The 22333-nt window shown below is 35.3% G+C and overlaps 3 protein-coding genes across 3 annotated transcripts; 1 reads left to right on the forward strand and 2 right to left on the reverse strand.

The window, feature by feature from the left end:
• Positions 1-3173: 3173 nt before the first annotated feature.
• On the reverse strand, positions 3174-6905 carry LOC132557170 (heat shock 70 kDa protein 12A-like). Its single transcript, XM_060221665.1, has 5 exons — positions 6609-6905; positions 5838-6056; positions 5094-5241; positions 3829-4879; positions 3174-3430 (listed from the first exon to the last, which is right to left on the reverse strand). The coding sequence occupies exons 1-5, from the start codon at positions 6903-6905 to the stop codon at positions 3415-3417; spliced, it is 1731 nt and encodes a 576-aa protein (XP_060077648.1). The 3' UTR covers positions 3174-3414.
• A 3696-nt stretch (positions 6906-10601) lies between these two features.
• On the reverse strand, positions 10602-16408 carry LOC132557173 (uncharacterized). The gene is made up of 6 exons (XM_060221668.1): positions 16359-16408; positions 15287-15385; positions 14082-14317; positions 12844-13045; positions 12493-12696; positions 10602-11180 (listed from the first exon to the last, which is right to left on the reverse strand). The coding sequence occupies exons 1-6, from the start codon at positions 16377-16379 to the stop codon at positions 10878-10880; spliced, it is 1065 nt and encodes a 354-aa protein (XP_060077651.1). The 5' UTR covers positions 16380-16408; the 3' UTR covers positions 10602-10877.
• A 1892-nt stretch (positions 16409-18300) lies between these two features.
• On the forward strand, positions 18301-21699 carry LOC132557163 (ankyrin repeat domain-containing protein 6-like). Its single transcript, XM_060221659.1, has 5 exons — positions 18301-18439; positions 19067-19176; positions 19852-19972; positions 20670-20872; positions 21481-21699. Exons 1-5 carry the CDS (start codon positions 18301-18303, stop codon positions 21697-21699), a joined length of 792 nt encoding a protein of 263 aa, XP_060077642.1.
• The last annotated feature ends 634 nt before the right edge of the window (positions 21700-22333 follow it).

The following is a 22333-nucleotide window of genomic DNA, read 5'->3' on the forward strand; positions in this document are numbered from 1 at the left end:
GATGTATACACGTTAGATGAAAGTGGTGAGGTCATTGCAGAAGGAGCCGACTTGTCTAATCTTTGGTGGTTAGTAGGCCAATTCTCAAACCATTTCTTTTTGACACAATATTCCTTTTGACATGATCATCACAGTAGCAAGACGTTTTCTCTGATAGATTAGAAGCCGTGGTAAACTAGTACTGCTGAGAAATAAATGACAAGGGAAAAAAAATCATTAATTCAGTCATTCAGTCAGCAATTAAATCGTTTGTATTAGATGAACGTTACGGGACAATCAAGGGCATGACAGACACCTCTGATACCAGCCGCATACGTCAACCTTTCCCTACAACAAAACCAACATGGACAGCTTTCCGCATAGCTGTATGATGATTTCAATCCGAAGTCGTCAAGGTTCCATTTCTCCTGAATCTGTGGCGTTTACCAGTCGCTGTTGAGTCGATATTCAACGGCTTGTTCCTGATACCATGATTTTCGTGCAAGGTAGGGACAACAGATTCACAACCCAGGGTTTCAAGAGTCAAGAGTTGCAGATTGAATTTTACGGTCTTCATAATAATCTCATTTATATATATATATATATATGCGTTATGAAGTGTTTGATGTTCTTTAGCGCGCCTGAAGGTTTACATTGTTCATATTTGGGAACGTGGCATTACTTAATTGTCATGTGATTTAGCTGTCTACTAAGATTACCAACCTTACCATGACTGTACTCAAATACCAATCACTATGAAGTAATATGATACACCAAGAATAGAGATGTTCTAGGATTTTACCACGTTCTGATATGCCCACTTTGAGCAGTTTAACACGAGCTAGTGAACGACTTAGTGTCCATTTGGTTTCCCTAGATTCCTAAAAATTGTCAGAATACCTCAGGATTCATCACGATCCGCATCATGTTCCACGTTCAGTATCAAGATTCAGCTGAACGACTGTTCGATTCAGCAATAACACGTTGAGAATCAGACATAAATGAGGGCGGTCTGTATTCTTTATCAGTATCCAGTAATCCAGATGATTGTTATACCGAAGCATGATATGCCAGTTATTTATGTTTGGTGAAATTATGATGATATGTCGCGTTAAAAAAAGATGTTCGACAAAATCCATACAAGAAACATACATTTGATATGTAACATAAAGAACATTATACACACACATGGTATTTGAAAACTAGACCAATGTCGAGGAAGGGCCCCGCATAATACCTACCCCTTATGACTGAGTTTCTTAATATTAAGAAATATATGGACAGGTGTCAAGTATTGAAAGCAACTTTCATCAAAATCCAATGAAAATGGACAGATGGACAGATATATGGATCGACGGACAGGGAAACGGACGGACAGACAGACGGACAGGGTGAACATTGAACTCGAATGAGGGGCTTATGTACCAAGTATCACAAAGCAAGTTTTAAAGAAATCCCAAATCATTCCTTCAGAAGATATTCTCTGTAAAACATTCAGCCAATCAGATTGCAGCAGCCTCATTAAATATGCGCGGAATTTGGCGAACATCGAACTTGAGCAAGGGACTTATGTACCAAGTATCATAAGCAAGTTTCATCGAAATCCCATCATTCCTTCTCAAGATATCGCGTGGAAAGCGAAACCGACAGACATGTAAAACATTCAGCCAATCAGATTGCAGCAGCCTCATTAAATATGCGCGGAATTTGGCGAACATCGAACTTGAGCAAGGGACTTATGTACCAAGTATCATAAGCATGTTTCATCGAAATCCCATCATTCCTTCTCAAGATATCGCGCGGAAAGCGAAACCGACAGACATGTAAAACATTCAGCCAATCAGATTGCAGCAGCCTCATTAAATATGCGCGGAATTTGGCGAACATCGAACTTGAGCGAGGGACTTATGTACCAAGTATCATAAGCAAGTTTCATCGAAATCTCATCATTCCTTCTCAAGATATCGTGCGGAAAGCGAAACGGACAGACAGACGGACCGACAGACGGACAGACGGACAAGGTGATTACTATAGAAGATATGTACCATAATTATACATGTTAATTTGTGTCTTGCGACACTTAATAACAGTTCTATAAACGTCGAAGGCAAAGCTTGATAACTGTTGTTATCTTTATCTAGCACCTATATTGTAATTCTATCATCGAATTAAGAGAAAATGCAAAGTCACATTGTGATCTCGTCGTGTCCTCCTTGGTCTGTGTATGCAATGTCTATGAGTTGAGTTTTATGAAACCAGAAAGATGAAGCCGTTTCTTAGTTGATTCGGTCCATATCAGTCATGTGCTGTAATATACATAGAGTAAGTCACAACTAAAATATGTGAAAGTCCCAGTTGAATCATCAATGCGAGAAATAACGAAATGTTCCACATCATCACATTCAAATATTGCAATTCAAGAGACGTCTCTATACTTATAAAAGGCGTAAAATGGTATATTTGAAATGTTGAGAGATGAGCTAACGATGATAATGTTGATGCCTACTGACTCCCTATTTCTGTAAGCTACCTTCTAAATCCATTCCTCTCAGACAAGCCAGACGGTGAAAGTCAGCAAAAAAGTTGTATTTCTTTTCTTTTATTTCTTTCTGAATTGATTTGTAAATATAAAATAACAATAAAATACTACAACATGACATATACATAAAAAGTTTCTATAATGATATACATGTGTTAACTTTTGATTCCCCTCGCCTTAGAGTTCTTGAGATGAAATTTGGACAAAATCCAGTCATTCCTATAGGAGGAGTAGGATTTTAAGGAATGTGACCTATTTCACCTATTGGACCCCGCCAATCCCGACCGTGGGGGCCGAGACCCAACGTTTATTTAAGATTTATTCCCCTTCACTGGAAAAAAGCTTCAGACAAATATAGTGCAATATATCTACAAAGGGTGTAGGATTTTAAAGAACTCAGCCACTCAGGCCCCAAGGACACCAAGAATGCTTCTGACCAAATTTGGTAAAACTCCACCAAGTCGTTTATGACAAGTGGTGATTTGATGGGAAAGTTGGCGGACGACGGACGCCTCGGTATGTCATAAACTCACCGTTCGCTCGGACCAGGTGAGCTAAAATTCATGTGATATAAAGGATCTTAAATTAGTTTACATTTTATAAATCGTTTCATTTCAGATCGCTAATAGATCTGAAAAGAAAAATACTCGGATTCTTAAATCAAATGGAACTCATGTAGGATTCTATATGCATGATGACTGCCGTCAACAACAAGTTTTCTGGCGTTGTACACCTGTTTGTACGGGAGTCAAAGTACAAAGGCGTCGAACCAATCCCAAACATTCTTTAGGTTGTTGCTGACGTGCACAGTTTAGCATGATTTCATTGTTAATGACATGACATGTAGTTGTACCAAAGAGGGATAAATCGGTCGATCACCGTTTCCCTGACCTTTCCTAGATACTATCGCCCCTACAAGAAGAAAAGAAATGATTATATTTTACATCGTTTTAAAAAATGAAACATATTCACAACTGAATAAATTACAGTGTCTGAAGTGAACACAAGGGATCAGGTCTGAAAATAAATAAGGGTAAAAAAGGCATGTGTAGACAAGTTTACGATTCTAGTAGTCCCATCACGTCGTTATTCAGACTGATGCATCATCGCTTTCATTTTTTTCAATTCTTGTAAATATCTGTCATACAATTATTTATGTGTATTGTCAAAACAAAAAGCAATTGAGTATCAATTCAATGGCTATCTTGATTTGGCGACAGAACAAGATATAGATATTTTCCAAATTTATCAAGATCCAGTATACAATTTCAAATTGTCAATATAGCAATACCAGTTTAAAGTTCACTTACAAAAAGTCGAAGCTGGCCTCAAACATTTTTCCTGTATATATATCTCTTGCACGTACATGCAGCTCCGTCTCTCCAAATACGAGCGTCTCCTCAATTTCAATTGGTCCTCGCCTGCTTGAACTCAGGGGAACTTTGAGCACACCTAGCTCTCGACATCCCTTTTCATCCACAAACTTTGGATTTCGATTCGAAGACACATACACGGAGCATTCTAAGCACTCTTCGTCTGGTTTCAGAGCCTGGAACACCTGGGATTCCGTATGCCCTGGAGTGACTTGCTGTCCTATCTCTATATACTTAAAGAAACCATCTTTACAACGTGCAACACCATTGACTAAGATCTTTTTGTCCTCTGGATGTTTACGTGGATCAAACTCTGGCCAGCTCTGAATGCCGTAGGTAAATCTTGCCACTCTACTGCTGATAGAACGAGGTTCGTGTCCATAAAGGACGGCACCTTTCAGGACTGCTAATACAGCATCGGGTGGAACGATGATCACTTTCTCTTTGAATCTATGACGGACGGCGTTCTGTACAAGTACACAATCTGAAAATCCACCAACCATTAAAATGAATTTAATGTCCATGAACTTTCGGTCGCAAAGTATATCCTCCATGTGTTTAATAATACCGTCTATTGTTGGCTGAAAAAATTTTCTAAATTCCGAGTTCACTATTTGTAATTTTTGTCGTGCACTTCTCACAGCTGGGGAAAACCTTGATTTCTTCACAGCGTTATCGAAACTCTTTCTTGATTTGTCTGCCTGGAGGATCTCCACGAGCGTAAAAGGCACGGTCATCGACACTTTTTCAGGTTTTGTTTCAGTAATGTTTCGTTTCTTGACTTCAAATTCTCGAAAAAGCTGAACATAATCTTCCATGTGATTTTCCTTTAGCTTTTGAATATTTTCTGGTCCTACGATTTCCTGTAGGAACACTTCGAAAGAGTCGTCTACTGAGTTTCCTCCAAAAGCTCCCCCTGTGGCCGCATGGAGTTCTTTTAACGACTTGTCTTCTTGACGTTGGTGGACGGTAATGTCTAGGGTACCACCTTGGGGGAAAATCCGAAAGTATTCGAAAAATAGAAAGAAAAGACGTTTAATACACAAATTCATAGGGGTTTTTTTTACTACAAGAGCAATGTTATGATATTTGAATTAAGAAAAACATGTTTTTCAATATATCACACAAACATTGAACAGGCGTTTTTTTTTTTTTTTTTCTGATATAAAAATACAACATTTTTATTTGTTATTTGTATATACCTCCTAGATCTACGACCATGTAAGCTAGCCTCGATTTGGAACACTCCAGAAAGCTATTTGATGCTCTTTCCACGGGTACGTGTTGACAATAGATCGAGGCTGCTTCTGGCTCTAAGGCTATCATGAGATGTTCCTTTTTGATACCACCCTTGATAGAAAACATGCAAACAAAAAAATGATCATATATCAATTACTGTCCTGAAACCATTATTGTCACCATATGACGTATAATAAAAGGGATTCTACTAAAATATATACTATACAAATGCACTTTCACATCCGCCTATGTTCATTCTCTAAATCATTAGATAAGTAAACATGGTAATCATCATGTTATTCGCCACGGAAGCAATAGAAAATAATGGCATCTGTTACAACGATTCCAAGTTCACAGAAAGAATATTTCACTGACGATATTTATGCCATGGTAACCTTATTTTAGCATAAAAATTGTGTTTGAATGATGAAAAAAATGTTTGTTGCCATATTGGTTTTTCTGTCAAACCACTGTGTACAGGAAGTAATATAATTGATATTGGATGTCTATATATAAGGTATGCAGATAGATGCAAGTTAATAAATGGGGACAGTTTGAAATCTTTGGCACTACCACTAGGGGATATTTTTTCCAGATTCTGTATATGAAATATATTTCATGGATTAATACATTAAATGTACCTGGACTCTGGTGATCTTTATACATTTTTAGCACCTGAACATTTTGTTTCAATTATAATATATTACCTTGGCTGCAGCTTCCCTCATAAACTGTTTGGAATTGTCATCCCAGATAGCTGGCACGGTAAGCACGTATTTGATGTCGCTATCCAGTATATCATTGAACTGCTTCTTGATGGCATCAATCAAGTGATTTTTTAAGAACCCGATCGACTGCCCGAACACATTAAGAGCGGGTAATGATTTCCCGGACACATCATTGATTACAGTACTCCGCTGTAGTTTCTAAATGAAAAAAGAAATTTCATTCAATTAGCTTCATCAATGATATAGTTGTTGCTAAGTGGTTCATGTGCAGAACATAAGTAAAGAATGTATTTAAGATTGCATGCACCATGTAATGGTAAGCCAGAATATAACTAGAAATTCCGTAGAACAGCTACTTAGGGACATAACATAAATATGTAACATTTATTTATTGATATGTTAGTGGTCCTTGTGCTGGTAACACTGACTCATTTAGAAAGCGAATTTTCACTGTGCTATAGAATCAGTTAGATACTATTTGTTGTTTACGTTTTTCCTATTTGTGTAAGTGACACACCTTACTTGAAGTTACCCATATCTACACGGTGGCCATCGCCAATGAAGCGGATGACGTTTACCCTTTCGGTAAACCTGGTCTTATTCTCCTTGTACATTTTTACTTGTCTCTTCATAAATATAGCTATTCCTTTTGTTCAAATTTTACCCTAGTTTCACTGATTTGAATTAAGATTCTGTTGAAATGTTGGTATTGTCGTTATTTCAGATCTTTCGCAGCCTATGTATGATTACCTTATTATTGTAGAGTGTCATTTTAAATCTGTGAAAGTAGTAGTAACCCTTAAGGTCAAGGCCTTCTTCCGCCATCATAGTTTCAGCCTCGTAGCCAAATGAACAGAAAGTCTGGTCTGCCTTAAGAAGGAGTGCCGTTGGAGCCTTGTACGACATCAAAGTTCCGGAGTTCCAAATGTTGCTTTTTATTTTCAATGGATCGTTATCGTATTCATCCTTGCTGGAGAAGGCATAACCGGAGTAGGTGGTCCCGAAGTCTATGGCTGCCACGAACAGATATTTTCTGGACGAAGCCATAGTGCTGTAATACGAGCAATGTCAAAGCGTTCAAATCATCTCGAAATTACTTAATGACAATATAGTACCTAGTTATTTATAGAACTGGGTTTATGCTTACATTGAACGTACTAATGTACTTTCGATTTCCGTGTGGTCAACATTAGCAGAAATGTACATAACAACACGTCGCCTTCTGTAGATTAACAGTATCAATTGGTACAATATTTACCTCTTTAAGGTTATGAAAAATGATTCTGAAAAAATATTCCAATGGATTGTAAATCATCCGGGTGCAGTTCTGGAGTTTATTGACAATTATCCTCGTGTCGTATAACTGACATCAGATACATATATAACACATGTGATATATACGTCTCTGATGACACACAAAACCACTTGTACTACGAGAATCACGTATACATATAAATGCTATTTTAGCTTAAACAACAAAGTTTAAACTTGTCATCAAACATTTAGACAATCAATGAAATAAAGCTTTCGACAATCAATAAAATCTAAGATTTAAAAACATTTGAATAGACATTAATTTTTTACCTTCTGAATAACCTTCCGTCTCGATACTGTATGTACACAAATCTTTGCGCATGCGTAAGTAGCTCTCTTGCATTTGATCATATGTGTATCGTTACATGTAGTGTGTGTATATGGGTTATATATATACTTCGGCAATCTAACATACATTATTTATACGATGTTTAATGAAATGTTTGTAAAGCATGTATCTCCTGGCCAAAACAGACATCAACTAGATATTTTGACCTATTGTTTAGGTCTTTGCTTAGCTGTTATCGTAACGTGTGTCACATGACACTGTATAATCGTGTTCAGACTCGACAATACATGTGCAGGAAAGTTATCGCTGCGTAGTAGAATACAACTTGATATTTTCTTTTATTCCAACTGCACATTTTCACGTTAATTTCCTGTAATCGGAAGTTGTTGCTGAGTTCGAATATTTTGAAACGTTCATGAATATTTACACTGTATCAACAACATGAAAAAAAAAATAAATAAAAAACTTAATGTATAGTTGTATCTTTTTGTGTGTTCAACTGATATTAAATGACAGAAAGCGATATTTCTGCAATGTCACTATATTAATCGTAGCAAAGGTCACTCCAGACTACACTAACGGAAACCGTACAGGCGAGCAAAACACTATCGCCCGATAAGCCTTATATCAGCTACGTGAAATTTACATGTACTTGAGTCTTAGGAATCTACATCATGAACTTTTTGACACTGTACCACGAAATATTATCACGTTAAAATACATTAACAAGAGGTCAAAGGCCACGAGACTCTTGGATAAAACCACATATTACATATAACCAAACTTTCATATTGATCAAATCACACTCAATAGAGCTGTAGATAATTTAAATATTGAACGGGTCAAATTAATTACTATAAATGGTTTCACCCTCTACCCCTTTGCAGGCCCTTTATAAGTTATTTCGGCCGTTTCGTTATCGAGATGTGTTTTAACAATATATAACGATATATAAGTGATATAGTAATGCCAGAATTGCCAGTTTGGTTTCGTTCATTGTGTACACCAGGCCTCACTTGTATAAAACATCTCAACTTGAGATTTCCTCAAGTCGAGATTTTCCTCAGCTGATATCTCCTCAAAAACGGCTTGTATAAAATTTTATCAAGGAACAGGAGGAAGTCATCTGCTAGGATGTCCTGAAATACCTTGAGGAATTTTCATACAAGATAATTTCAATTCAGGTTATATAGGCACTCCGTCTTCTTTCCGCCCATCACGTGTGATGAAGGTAACAGTGGTCACTAAAACATGACATACTTGATGTTACAAGGACAACGTTACCTGATACAGATTATTTTTCCCAAATGACCAGCAAATTTACAAACAAAGATGCATAGTTCCATAGACCAAATCATGACCTGTTCAATAAATAACACATGAACAAGAACTAATTGTCATACATTATATAAGTAATAAAGCTTATGATAATAAACCACATGTGCTTGTTTAGCTGACTAAAAATTTCTGTCTTTAAAATGATAATTTATCTAAAGTCATTGGTCACATCTATTATGTTTCTATTGATATTTATATTTTTATTGACTATGCTCCTATTGTCAATAAAAATGAATAAAATATCAATAACATAACAAATGGGATTAATGACATTAAATGATCATTTTAGAGACAGAAATTTTCAGTCTATTTGTCTAGATAATATGTACTTTGATTACCGATCGGCAATAAATATAATTGTAGGTGGCGAAAGGAAGAATACATAGGATGATCAATCTTGGTTTTTGGGCAAAAAAAGTTCGTCTATTGGTATGGCCATCAAGATCAGAAGTACACAATTTCTACCAAAGATATGTATACCCGGCCTTTGGAATTAGACCCATACTTGGTGACTGGTAACTTAATCATTCAGAATCAAAAAGTGGTAATAACTAATTGCTTGATTAAACACTTAATGAATGAATCAAGCTGTTAATTCGTCTGGTTTTAGTTAATAGCCTATATGTTACAAGATATGAAGCTATGAGTTAATTGAAATTATGTTTAAAAGAGGTTTGCTAAACTGAAAGACCTGTTACAAGTCTGAATATAACACGAGAGTGAAAGGTCTATCACGGTGTCGTTCGTAGTCAAAGTCAGAGTGAAATTTCATACAAATCATTCTCTGGATCCCTTGGCGTGAATTGTTCCATTTCGGGACTGACCCGAAAACAATATGGCCGACAGGCAAGCATCCTGGATTTTGACAGCAATATATAGAGTTTCTTATCGCTATAGCTTGCCAAATACTAGATGGATCATTTTCAAATTTCATGCTGTTTCACTTGGTCTCTAGATTTTTTGGGAATTATTTGAGTATCACACTATTACTGTGTATTCTTGATTTTGATTGGCAGCGCTGTCCACATGCCTTATTCATAGAACAAATACTGGAACAAAGACAATTACAATTACCATTTTATCATCATACTTAAGATATTTTCTGATATTTTATTGAAGAATGATATACTAAATTTTTGATAAGTGTTCATTTCATCCATGTTTCCAAGTATTAAAATTGTAATGCAAGTGATATTTATTGGAAATAGCAGGGTTGATGTTCGTTTCTTAAACTATAAAGCAAAACAAAACAGTGGATTGTTTGATCGAAGTACACATATAAGAAGAATTAAGAAGATTGAAAACTTATTATCACATACAGGACTACACAATATTACTATCATCAGTACCGATATGAGTGTAATAACACTTATTACCTTTTTAAAGGCACTTGTGAGTGGAAATATTTTTTGATGAACATAATCTTACATTCGTGTCCATATTATGGGAGATACGTTAACTTGTTAATAAGAATATTTCCATGAATCTCGTTTGAAAAGAAACTAATGTATAACTTTCCTTATTTCACCCATTACATATTTTTATGTCAACACGTGTAATGACAACTAGCTCTGTGATGACTTGCTGTTTCTTTTATTTTAATTGGGCCAGCTTTGTGGCATCCTTTTCATCTTAATATCAGCATACATTTTTGAAAATAAATGGAGTGAAATTTCGTCACCTCGTGTTATTCTAAATCAATCAATAAAATGGTGCTTTTGCAACAGCTTGCAAGTTTGTTATTTACTTACATATATAGTTCTAATGAAAAAATATTCGATAATTAATGAAGCGTGTTGTTCAAAATGTTGCCATGTCAACAGTCCATTTATTCGTTTATTGCGTTTTACAAAGTACTTCTATTGCTGTTTCGTCATACACAACTACGAAAATTGAAACAAGACAACATGCATACAAGAGATCTCACATGCCAGTGTTTCATGAAATTGAATGAAATGTTGATATTTGTGGCAAAATGTTTTTTTTTTTTTTTTTTTTTCATTTACACTATCCTTTCACTATGTTATTTTGACGATTGCACTTTTACATCTATGTCCCGACATTGTACTCTGTCTTTGCTATAATTGTTGAAAAGCTTGAACTATGCCTTTCATCAAAACCGGTCCACCGTGATGATGATATACTACTGGCCAAACCATGTATTCTACAGTAGAACCCCGATAGGAATAAACACCGCATACTTCCGGATCTATTTGACAACCTGTTACCATATCAAAGTCTAGATATATCGGAGGTTTTTGTAGTAACATGTCCCAGCTTATCTGTATGCAGGAATAGATATAAGATTTCATGCGTGGAATGATATCTTCGCCATACGTCCCGACAAGTCTTTTGGTCGCCAGAGAATTGCAGCACTGTTCCTACAAAACAGTAATTGAGTCCATGAAATGAAATTATTCTATTTTATATATTCTATAACATTTCTGATATAATCACAATTAATAGACACCAGCTTCTGGTATCGGTCTTTTCCTACAACGAAACCAATATGGACGACTTTCCACTAAGCTGATAAGTATACCTATTTTAATGTCTTTATTGTGAATTTTCCATTTCTTCGTAACAATATTTCTACATCCCAAACTGCAGTTGATTCGATATTCAAGAGACTGTTCCCAATATCACAATCCCAACATAAACTGACAAACACATGCACAAAAAATGCAGGTTGATTAAAATGAGGGGGAAGTTTTACGGTCGTCAGAGTGATCTTCTTAGTCTTTCTTTGTGTGATGAAATGCTGAACGCGTTTGATGCTCCTTAACTATTCAGTTGTTATGCGCCCAGTTCTCTTTTTAGAATGACTTGATTTACTTGGATTGACTAAACTTTACTTGGTGCTGTTGTTTTCAAACAATTATTGCTGTGATATGATGAAAATAAAACTAGCGTCTTAAACGCTGATACATCAAAGAGTTTTCATGGAAGTAAGAGATTTGTGTTGTAAGTTTTATAATCGTTTTTGACAAGTTGAGTATACCATGTTTGCCAATAATTAGATACGGCGCTTGCTTGAAAACGGACGTTTGTATCAGATATGTATTTTATGCTCACTAACAATGCCGTTAGCAGTGTCAAACCAAACTGCATCTTGAACAGTGTAATAATTTTAACCTGATTTTGCCTGCTTTTCAAACGTTCATACAAATTCTTACGTAAGATAGTACAGTTTCACCATTGAAATAAAAAAAAAACAAAACAAAAACAAAAAACAAACAATATCAAAGAAAAGGATACGTTAGGAAGGAGTGTCAGACTTACTAGTGTTACAGTGATATTGGTTTTTGGTCTTTCTTGTCTTATTTGTTATCCTACTGTATAAATGTGTGATCTATACGGAAATACTGATCCTGAAATGCACACTCCAGTTCTAGAATATTGGATTCAATAAACAATGGCCTTGAATTTGACTACAGAACCCTGAAATCACTCCTACACATGAATTTCGTTTGAAAATACATTGCGTAAAGTTTGAGTGCAATTGGCCAAAACGAACTTGAATTATTTTGCCGAAACCAAAAGACGTACAGTCTGACATCCTTACGAGGTGACAGAAAGACAGACAACTGAAAATATTCTGTCTAGGTTAATGTTCATTCGTCCGCAGCAAAACAATGTGATCGAAACTACTTATATACTATTGTTTTCTTTAAACTTAAATCTGAAAATAACCTGCAATATCTTCTCAAAATCCTTGAACTGACGGCGGCTGTGTATAAATTCATCCCTGACCACCTCCGGTAGGTCTTTGAGAGCATCGGTAGAAACCCATGCTGAGTTGTTGAGGCTGTGGTGCTTCGTGTCAAATGGATACAATGCTTTCCTCAGGGTGTCAGCCTGACCCGTTAAAACGAAAGAACAGATCAGATAAGAATCCTGAAACAAGACCAGAAATTACTGCCGTATATATCGATTTAAAATGGCTGATTCTGAGTAGGGAACTTTGAGTAAATAGATAACCCAACATCAATTTCAAATTGTGTACTTTAAAAACAAATATGAAAGTGTCAAGTGCACACATACCCTACAAATGTCCCTCAGGATCTCCAATATATCCCTCTCGGGTAGGTTTACCGTGTTCAGGACATCAAAGGCATCGCCCCACTGTTTGTTATACAACTCTGCGCGGAAAACCTCAGCTATTTGACGTGATTGGTCGCGGTAGTTGATATCTTGGATCAAAGGATTGGTGTTCGTTATTTGATGTGATACAACTTCACTTAATCTGTCAAGTATATGCATTGATGTTTCAATTAACGTTGTGCATACCATAGTTACAACAGGAACATTTTGTTATCGGGTACAGAACATTCTCCTATAGGGCTAAGATTTTTAGTTCTCTTCATTGTGCAGTTAGCATACGGAAAGGAAAGGTTTATCAGGAAGGTAAGTTTGGGTTTGGGTTTGTTTAATATTACTTAACTTCTTATAAATAGATATCGGCATTTAAGGAGGATGGATGAGATGGTTTAATTCAATACTTCAGATCATCACCCTTAAATGACGATAGATGTTAAAGTAAAACACAACTGTTACGGAAAAAACCTGGTTTACACTACAGGAAACAACATAAATCATCAGTTGCAGGTAAGGATAATTATTTCCTGAATCATTTAAGGATAGCCTGAATTTCCAATTTTCTTCAAATTCAGACTTCATGTTGACTTCCTGCGAAGTATGGGTTATGCTGAACGTACTATAAATGTATACATAATCACATTTCAACACTCCCGGAAAGTACGTGAAAAGGTAATGGGTAACCTGCCCGTGTATTCCAGATTCTTCCAACAATAAGACCCCTCAAGGGCTTACATCCGAGCCAACAAAAGTGATTAGATACTTTGTTTCGAAATTATTGTAAAATAAAGTTTAGATTTATACATAAAGTATTGCGCCATAATTAGATTGCGCTAACTGCAGTAATGTATGTCGAAAATAAACAGATATTTTGAATACGCCTGTTAAGTATTACTCTAATTTATTAAAAAAAATGAAATTGTACACTAAAATCTGATAGCACCATATTAAGTCTGGTTATGCCTGTGGGAAATATATAACAACAGAACATTTCCATACAACATACGCGGTGTATGCTTACAAATAGAGAAAAACGTATAATACCAGTTTTCACGATATTACAACTAACTGTTTATGGAAAACCTTGACCTTGACAATTTGTTTTTGTTTGTCAAATTTGAAAAAGGAAATTCCAATTACTCAGAGAATGAAATTAAACAAAATCGCCATTAAATGAAACTTACCGATGGAACATTTGTTCGTTCTTAATCTTCCAGTTCTCACACTGATTGCCACAGTCTACCAATTTTTCTTTTACATTGGTAAGCTCCTGACTCAGTAATTCCTTTTCATTTTCGAGTTTCTTGTTTTCATTAAGAAGACTCTCGTAGCTATCCTTAAGATCCTTTTTTTCTTTTCTGAGACTCCTGATTTCATCCTTGAGACTCTTATTTTCATCCTCGAGATTCTCTTTGTCTGCCTGAAATAGAACACAATTACATCCGCATGGGCAATAATGACGAATATTTTAGTCGATAGTCACACCAGCAAAGCAAACTGATGATAGAAGTGACAGATCCCTCTAGTAATTTGATCCCTGTCGCCGCCATGACCAAGCAAACAGATCTTATACGTTTGAAAAATTTTAAATGTCCACATTCTGTTTTTGAGTTAAAAAAGGAGTTCTTTATCATTTCAATTATTTTCTACTGCAGGCTTCCACAAGCACCATGGTGGACACAACCGATAGGTACTGTGTATTGGAATTGATTTGAAGAATGGACAAACAATCTCTATGAGTCTGATATTCAAAAAATAAAATGGATAAGATTTTCCCAAACGTAATTTAGAGTATGCATTTACCCCTATTTACATGATTTGGTCTGTGCACTTGCCCGTAATTAAATGTACTTAATGAATTAAAATTCATTGGGTAGATGAGAAATCCAAGACTATTATGAAGTGTGGAGAAGCATTTCAACTTAAGAACAATAAAAAGTTACAAGAAGCAAAAAAATACAAAGAAAATAAGACCAGATGTTTCAGAAGGGTGGGCGTCTTCTGCAACTTCGAAGATACAGACACTATTAATTTTGGTTAATCTAAATTGTTACATTGTGATGTCGAAAAAGCTGCGATGTTCTACCCAAATGTTGTTTATATCCTATGATTAATTTATAGAAGCCATTTTTTTCTAAGGCAATGTTACGTTGATTTTTTTACAAATATCATCCAAATGAACAATTAAAAACAGATAAACACATGAAAAATATTTAGCAGCTTATATATGACACTGTACCACTACATATTAAGTAGAACTTCACACGTTGACTCAATCTGGGTTTTTTTTCACAGTTTAACCTTCCCAAGTTAAAAAACACTAGATTATGCATCAACCCTAACAGATTGGTTTTTCAATATATCAATTCATTTTACGTTTCTTTATCACCTTTAGATCTTCTAAATTCCGTTGTTTTCTTTTTCCGCCTTTCTTTTTCTTCAAACTCCCGGGTCCAACTTTTTTCTCATCAGCGTTGTCCTCCTCTAGCTATCAAATGAAAGCATGCATGAATACACATTGTACTAAAAAATGATGGGTCGTACAAAAAAATGATACTTAACACTTTGTTGGGAATAAAAAATAAAAAAGTAATGAAAAAATAATAATATTTTTAATTCTAACCTGTTCACAACAAACTGGCGATTAAAACATATCCAATTGATGAGAAGATTCACCTTAAGCTCCAGTAGAAACAAAATCCAAAATTCAAAAATAAGAAAACAGCGCACAAGACTGTATCTTCTGCAACAACTGACCTTAATCTCCTTATTTTCACAATTTTCAATCAATCAATCACATATGTTATATAGGTCATTGTTTATTTCAATGCCTCTGCAATGATTCGAATCCAGGCTTTCTAGAGAAAAGGTCTCTCTAGCCGAACGGCATGTTAAACATGTGTTTAGCATTGTAACAAATACTTGTATAACGAAAATATGTTGACCGAAGATTAGGATCTGATTTCGCCAAGTGAAACAGGGTTACATTCCTTCCGAACAGATATTGTAGCTATAATATCAGTCCATATAGAGAATCGAACTTTACAACCTCTTGTGGAGTCAGTTTATGAAACGGACCGTCTTATGCTGTAGTGATATATGCCTATGGCCAAGATCAAGGAAATCTCACATCGGTATAAAGCCTGGATTTTTCTGTCCTTGGTAAAGCGAACTGCACGCCCATGGTAAGAGAATTTTATTTCTGGTGTGGCATGTGACGGGCATGCCCTATAAAGGTCACAGTCCTAACCATCAGCGGTTACATTAAGGAGAATGATACTGGCCACTGGTATGTTGATGTACGCAGCAAACAGTGTAACACAAACGAGTTTATTTCTGTTAATAATTATTACAATGTCATATACCGTGAATAAATGATATGACACGTGTACGTCTTTCTATACTAAGTAGCAATTAGTAGCACCCTTTCTTTTGGTAGTACAGCCATTAATGAAACTCACCTGTTCTTCTGTTGTATCCATTGTATTTGAATCAAGATCACTACATGTTGTACCATTGTCTTGAGTCACATCCGTTTCATTCTTTCCAGCCATATTGCCCATAACTAGGCTCTTCCACAAAACCGTGAAGAACTTTCTTGGAATAAATACTACATGGAAATGATAATTTTACTTTCTCTTTCACTTTCATGAAATCTTCGGGGCCCGCAGATCTAGTACTTTCACTTTCCTGAAAGTCGTGTTGCAAAACATGTGACACAATAAAACGTTGTAATATGACATGTTGAGTAATATTTTATCAATATTTGTTTATTTACACGTCAAAAGCCTTGAATTGATAATCAGGTATATTCCCATAAAACTATTTTAGTGTACAACTCTATACTGTAGAATTATTGAGTCCGACAGGAACCAAGTTAAGATTTGATGAAGTAAGTAAATTTTAGATATTCTACACTTATGAGTACTTCAAAATCATATCAATGTGCAGTTATATTACAACAGCCGGGTACCTTGCTATTACAGCAGTCGGGTGTCTTGCAATTTGGTGCACTTTGAGAACGTGCTTTCGAAAACGTAAACTTAGTCGTGTAATATCCAATGAAATAGTGTCAGTGACAAAATGGGCCTTATTTTTTTTTTTTTTTTTATAAACGAGGACAATTCGAAGTGACATAAAGAAAATAGACTCTGTGACAAATGTCAGTTCTATACCGGATGGAACTATAAAACTAGGGTATGAATTACATAGGTTATAGTTACAGAGGGACGCGTACTTTATACTTCCGGTGTGTGATTACCTGCATGAGGCTCGGGTTTCTATCATAATAAACCCAAGGTACTGTTTTTTATCCGTTGACGTTTTAAATAATCAGAACACTTACTCACCAATGATTACCTCACTAAAAATTAGAAACCAAATGGCACAAATATCACAGTGACACTTATGAAATATATCAAAAAAGTCAAAACATTTTAGCTAGATTGGACGCTCAAGCCAAGAATACAAATCACCAGAGAATGTTCATTCAAAGTAAAACTATTACTGTGGACTCTCAGTATACTTTTGATCAGGTTAGCAGCAATACTAGATTATAATAACGTTAAACTGTTTTAAGTTACAAAAAAAAATAATAATAATAAAAAAATCCCCGAACCAGTTTTTAAACGACATCTGTAAATGTCGGGAGGTACTATACAGTATAACACAGAGGGGAAAGAAACTGCCTGCAGTATGTCTCTTTGTTGTGCTACATTTTTTGTACATAAGTACAGCGAAGAAATTCGGATTAATTAGTCTTGATGTGTTTGGGCCTGTAAGCAGTTTTTTTTCTCCAAAAGTACATCAAACTAATCATTTCAAATCAAATAATAGTATATAGAATTAAATTATTTTCAAATTGATTATGCCAACTTTTGTGACAAATAATTTCTGTTAACTTTTGATATTTATAATATAAAACGCATGTTTAAGCCATTTACAGCTGAAATACTACCCTATATTGTGTACCACTTCCTAAATGAAAAATAGAGAAATCATCTTTCAAAAAATAGCATTAAAAAGCAGAGAAATTTTCCATTTGACTCGCGTAATTTTTGTGATACATCAATGCTGTTTAATAGTTTTATTTTTGTTATAAATATTTAACTATTTCTAACTTGCTAACAAAATGGCTCTGGTCAGGCCAGTCGGTTGCAAGTCCACAATAAGTGAATGGAGCATGGACGGATAAGATTAGACAGCAACAGCGAGAAGTTGGGACATTGATGACTTCATGGCTAAGAGAACAAACACAAAACCTTATCCATTTACAGTAAATGTCCCTGATTAATGAAATAAGGTGAAAAAAGTAATATGTTTTGATCTGGATGTGTAGACTAATTTTGTGTAGAACATTTTTCATTCATATAATCGTATTTCTGTATCTACAGGAGAGAGATTATGTCAGTTTGGAATCAGCAACTCCACTTGTCTGTGAGGGAGGGAGACTCTGTAAGTGTGGACAGACTAGTGGGGGCAGGAGCTGATATAAATCATATGTTCTATGGATGGACTCCTGTACAGCTGGCCATCAACTTGTGTGAGTTATGTCTCCATGATTCAATTCATACAACAATGCCTGACAGCTTTTAAACTAATGATTCCTATTGTTCATATATCCATGAACAGAAGCAGTTGATCAAAATGGGATATTTTTTGGTAGAAATACAGCATGCATAAATTACTTAAATGTATTTTTTATTTAAACATAAATTCAATATATGGTATATTTATAACTGGATCTGTGGAAGATTTCTATAGGCTTTGCTAATCTGTTTACACTTATACAATTAAAGTTGTTAAGCTGATTCAATAAAGCTCATTCCAAAGTGATTAACTTGTTTTTTGGTATCCTGGCTACTTCTATAGTTGCAGTTTCATGTACATTCATTTGATATAAGTTACTTAATAATTTTTGGGGGAGAATTTACTGTTAACATTTCATAGTAAAAGAATTTGTGCCGCCTACATCTAGCACATGGTTAAATTAGCATTGAGGAAGACCAAACACATCATAATTGTGATATTTCTTCTACTATACTCAAGGTAGTTCATTATCTGTAGGTATATATATTAATGTTCACTGCTTAATTTACCATTCATATTTGTTTGATATATTTTACTAACCAATATTTGTAAATTTTTGTATGATTTGTGTCACCTAAAGGCCAGGAAGATATTGCTGTTCTGCTTGTTAACAGAGGATGTGATATCAAAGTTCGTGACAGGAATAATGTTTCACTGTTAGAGGACGCTGTAAACAAACAATTATGTAAGGTAAGACAACAATGTTTCACTGTTAGAGGACGCTGTAAACAAACAATTATGTAAGGTAAGACAACAATGTTTCACTGTTAGAGGACGCTGTAAACAAACATATATGTAAGGTAAGACAACAATATGTCACTGTTAGAGGACGCTGTAAACAAACAGTTATGTAAGGTAAGACAACAATGTATCACTGTTAGAGGACGCTGTAAACAAACAGTTATGTAAGGTAAGACAACAATGTTTCACTGTTAGAGGACGCTGTAAACAAACATATATGTAAGGTAAGACAACAATATGTCATTGTTTGAGGACGCTGTAAACAAACATTTATGTAAGGTAAGACAACCATGTATCACTGTTAGAGGACGCTCTAAACAAACATTTAAGTAAGGTAAGACAACAATGTTCCACTGTTTGAGGACGCTGTAAAGAAAATGTCTTTGTATTGTCTGTTGTCTTAATCTACTTGATAATAATAAGTTAATAACCACAAATTTTTCAACTTCTAACAAATGTTACAATTTTTTTTTGCACCAAACTTTTCCAGTGCTTTAGTCTGGTAACTCTGAATTCAGGACCTGGCAAAACTTCAATAAGTACATAAAGTTAGGCTGTTTAGGGATGTTACATTAACAATGTCTTATACTGCTCAAAACTGAATGTAATTTCTTTTGTTGACAGGTTGTGACAGCGTTACTAGAGAAAGGTGCAGACCCTGACCAACTTTTGACCAATGCTCAAACTGCTTTGTGCCGGGCAGCTGTATGGGATAATCAGCAGCTGACAAAAGCGTTGATTTCAGGTATGTAGAGTGGAACACATACGGCAGACAATATCACTTACAAATTACAGCTTGGCAGGGTGGCTAAACATTTTGTATAGGTAGGCAGAGTGGCTTATGAATCAAAGGTAGGTAGAATCACTTACTAGTTAATGTAGGAAGTCACTTACTAGTTACAGGTAGATAGAGTGGCTTGTAATATACAGTTAGACAGACACAGAGTGATGAAATTTCAGTAACCATTTGTCACTCCAATCTGACAGATGATCCAAGTCATGTTGAAGTTTTCTTGTAATCTTACTTCCTTGTTTACATTTGAATACTTTGTTGTCATCCACAAAAAGGTCATTTTTAGACTGTATAGTACCGGGTAGGTAATTCATGTATATGACGAACAATGTTGGTCCTAATAACAATCCCATGGGAACTTCCGGTAATACATCACTCCAATCAGAATGTTTATCCTTTAATCTGACTCTTTGTTTCCTGTTAAAAAAAATCCCTGGTTGTCCATTTGACAAGATTCTCATTGATTCCATATGATGACGTTTTATTTGAAGTCTTTTGTGTGGAACTGTATTGAACCCTTTTTTAAAAATTCATGTGCAGAATGTATATACAGTTGATCAAGTTACTATTGTTCATTTGTACAGTCCATTCATATAAGTCGTTCAAAACAGGAAGGCAGTGTGGTTAATGATATTATCTACTGTCCTAGGTAAGGCTTCTGTGAACTCTCGATGTGATAACGGAGAGGTGCCCTTGTTCATAGCAGCCAGAGAGGGACATGCACGTGTAGCTCAAATTCTACTGGAGGCAGGGGCTGATTGTAATATAGTATGTAAGGAGGCAGGTCTACAGACACCACTTATTGTAGCTGCTGCACATGATAATACTGATGTCATCAGAGTCCTGCTGAAGGTAAGTCAAATAAATCCTACGGGTTACTGTCATACCCAGGATCATCATCATCATCATCATCATCATCATCATCGTCATCATCATCATCATCGTCATCATCATCATCGTCATCATCGTCAATTTCATCATTATCATCATCATCATCATCATCATCATCATCATCATCATCATCATCATCATCATCATCATCGATTTCATCATCATCATCATCATCAGCATCATCATCATCATTCACCACAACCACCATCAAGACTACCACAATAAAAATATATATTTCACATCAATCTTTTATACATCAAACCGTCTATAGACTCTCTACAGCTAGGTTTGTTTACATAACTGTATCAATTTCTGTTATTATGGTTGTCACTTTCTGATGTTATGATGGCCTGGATATTGTCTTCTCTTTCTAAATAGCATTTTATGGTAAAAACCTCTTTATTTGTATCTGTTATTTACATACAACATAGTATCAATGACTTGGCATTCTCTGATACATGTACAGCTTCTTTCTTTTCCTCTGTTTTTATATTCTATTAGAATTTTAACTAGGTAAGCTCAGGCGGCAACAACATCCAGATAATATATATTTTTATTTGTTTTTCCAGTTTAACTGTGATGTAAATGTGCAGGACAGCGATGGATGGACAGCACTATGGCATGCATATAGCAACAGTAGTGCTGACATCATGAGGCTTCTGCTGAAATCAGGGGCAGATAAGAATCTCACCAACGCAGATGGACACACGATCTTAGATGAAGCTAAATCATCAGAAGATGAAGATATGGTTGAAATCTTACAGAAATTTGGACAATCTTGGACTTAATGAAGATAGACCAAAGTTCTGTCAAATGTATGTGACTGTACCAATAGTGTTAAATCTGCTATAATTTAAGTAATTTGTTCAATATTAGCAGTAAAGTAACGTGTTCTTGTACTTTATTTTCCATAACTTGTTCATCAAGTATATATAGGAAGACCAGACTGTTTGTGTTTCAATTTAAGTATTAATATTCATATGGTGCCATAATGCAGCATTCAAATAGCGGTATTTTCTTAGTATGTCTACCGTTTTGTATACCAACTGCTGTCTCCTTGTCAGACATACTGCAGTTAGCCCAGTTACCAGTACATTTCCTTGGATTAACAGTAAGAGGCTAGGATTGTTACTGTGCAATATGATACTGCATTACTTGGCATTTCTACTGAAACTGTAATACATATTGGTAGGCCTATTTGCCAAGCATTGCATTATATATGATATGATTGTTGGCGATTCCCCGCAGATACCCACCAATTCCAACACATGCGGCAAAGCATTGGAATACAGGGTACTGAGTATAGGAGTCAGTTAAATCCAATACACCAAATAGAAAAAAAAGGGAAAAAAATTATTCATCCTGTAAAGCATTCCAACCAGTATTTTTTATTTTGAAATGTTTTCATTTTTTTTCTCATTT

Source organism: Ylistrum balloti, unplaced genomic scaffold (assembly GCF_031769215.1).
Source record: "Ylistrum balloti isolate Yb309-2 unplaced genomic scaffold, AGI_CSIRO_Ybal_v1 Utg370636, whole genome shotgun sequence".
Lineage (NCBI taxonomy): Eukaryota > Metazoa > Mollusca > Bivalvia > Pectinida > Pectinidae > Ylistrum > Ylistrum balloti.

Bases quoted from the DNA above. Each gene is read 5' to 3' on its own strand.
- LOC132557173 (XM_060221668.1), bottom strand. From the start codon at position 16,379: ATGGATACAACAGAAGAACAG. The intron at 13,046-14,081 runs GTAAGTTTCATT...TATACTTGACAG, and splicing joins AACGAACAAATGTTCCATCG to ATTAAGTGAAGTTGTATCAC. The intron at 12,697-12,843 runs GTATGTGTGCAC...GTCTTGTTTCAG, and splicing joins TCCTGAGGGACATTTGTAGG to GATTCTTATCTGATCTGTTC.
- LOC132557163 (XM_060221659.1), top strand. From the start codon at position 18,301: ATGTCAGTTTGGAATCAGCAACTCCACTTGTCTGTGAGGGAGGGAGAC. The intron at 18,440-19,066 runs GTGAGTTATGTC...TGTCACCTAAAG, and splicing joins ACAGCTGGCCATCAACTTGT to GCCAGGAAGATATTGCTGTT. The intron at 19,973-20,669 runs GTATGTAGAGTG...CTACTGTCCTAG, and splicing joins GACAAAAGCGTTGATTTCAG to GTAAGGCTTCTGTGAACTCT.
- LOC132557170 (XM_060221665.1), bottom strand. From the start codon at position 6,905: ATGGCTTCGTCCAGAAAATATCTGTTCGTGGCAGCCATAGACTTCGGG. The intron at 6,057-6,608 runs GTAATCATACAT...TTTTTCATTTAG, and splicing joins TGACACTCTACAATAATAAG to AAACTACAGCGGAGTACTGT. The intron at 5,242-5,837 runs GTAATATATTAT...TTTTCTATCAAG, and splicing joins TGAGGGAAGCTGCAGCCAAG to GGTGGTATCAAAAAGGAACA.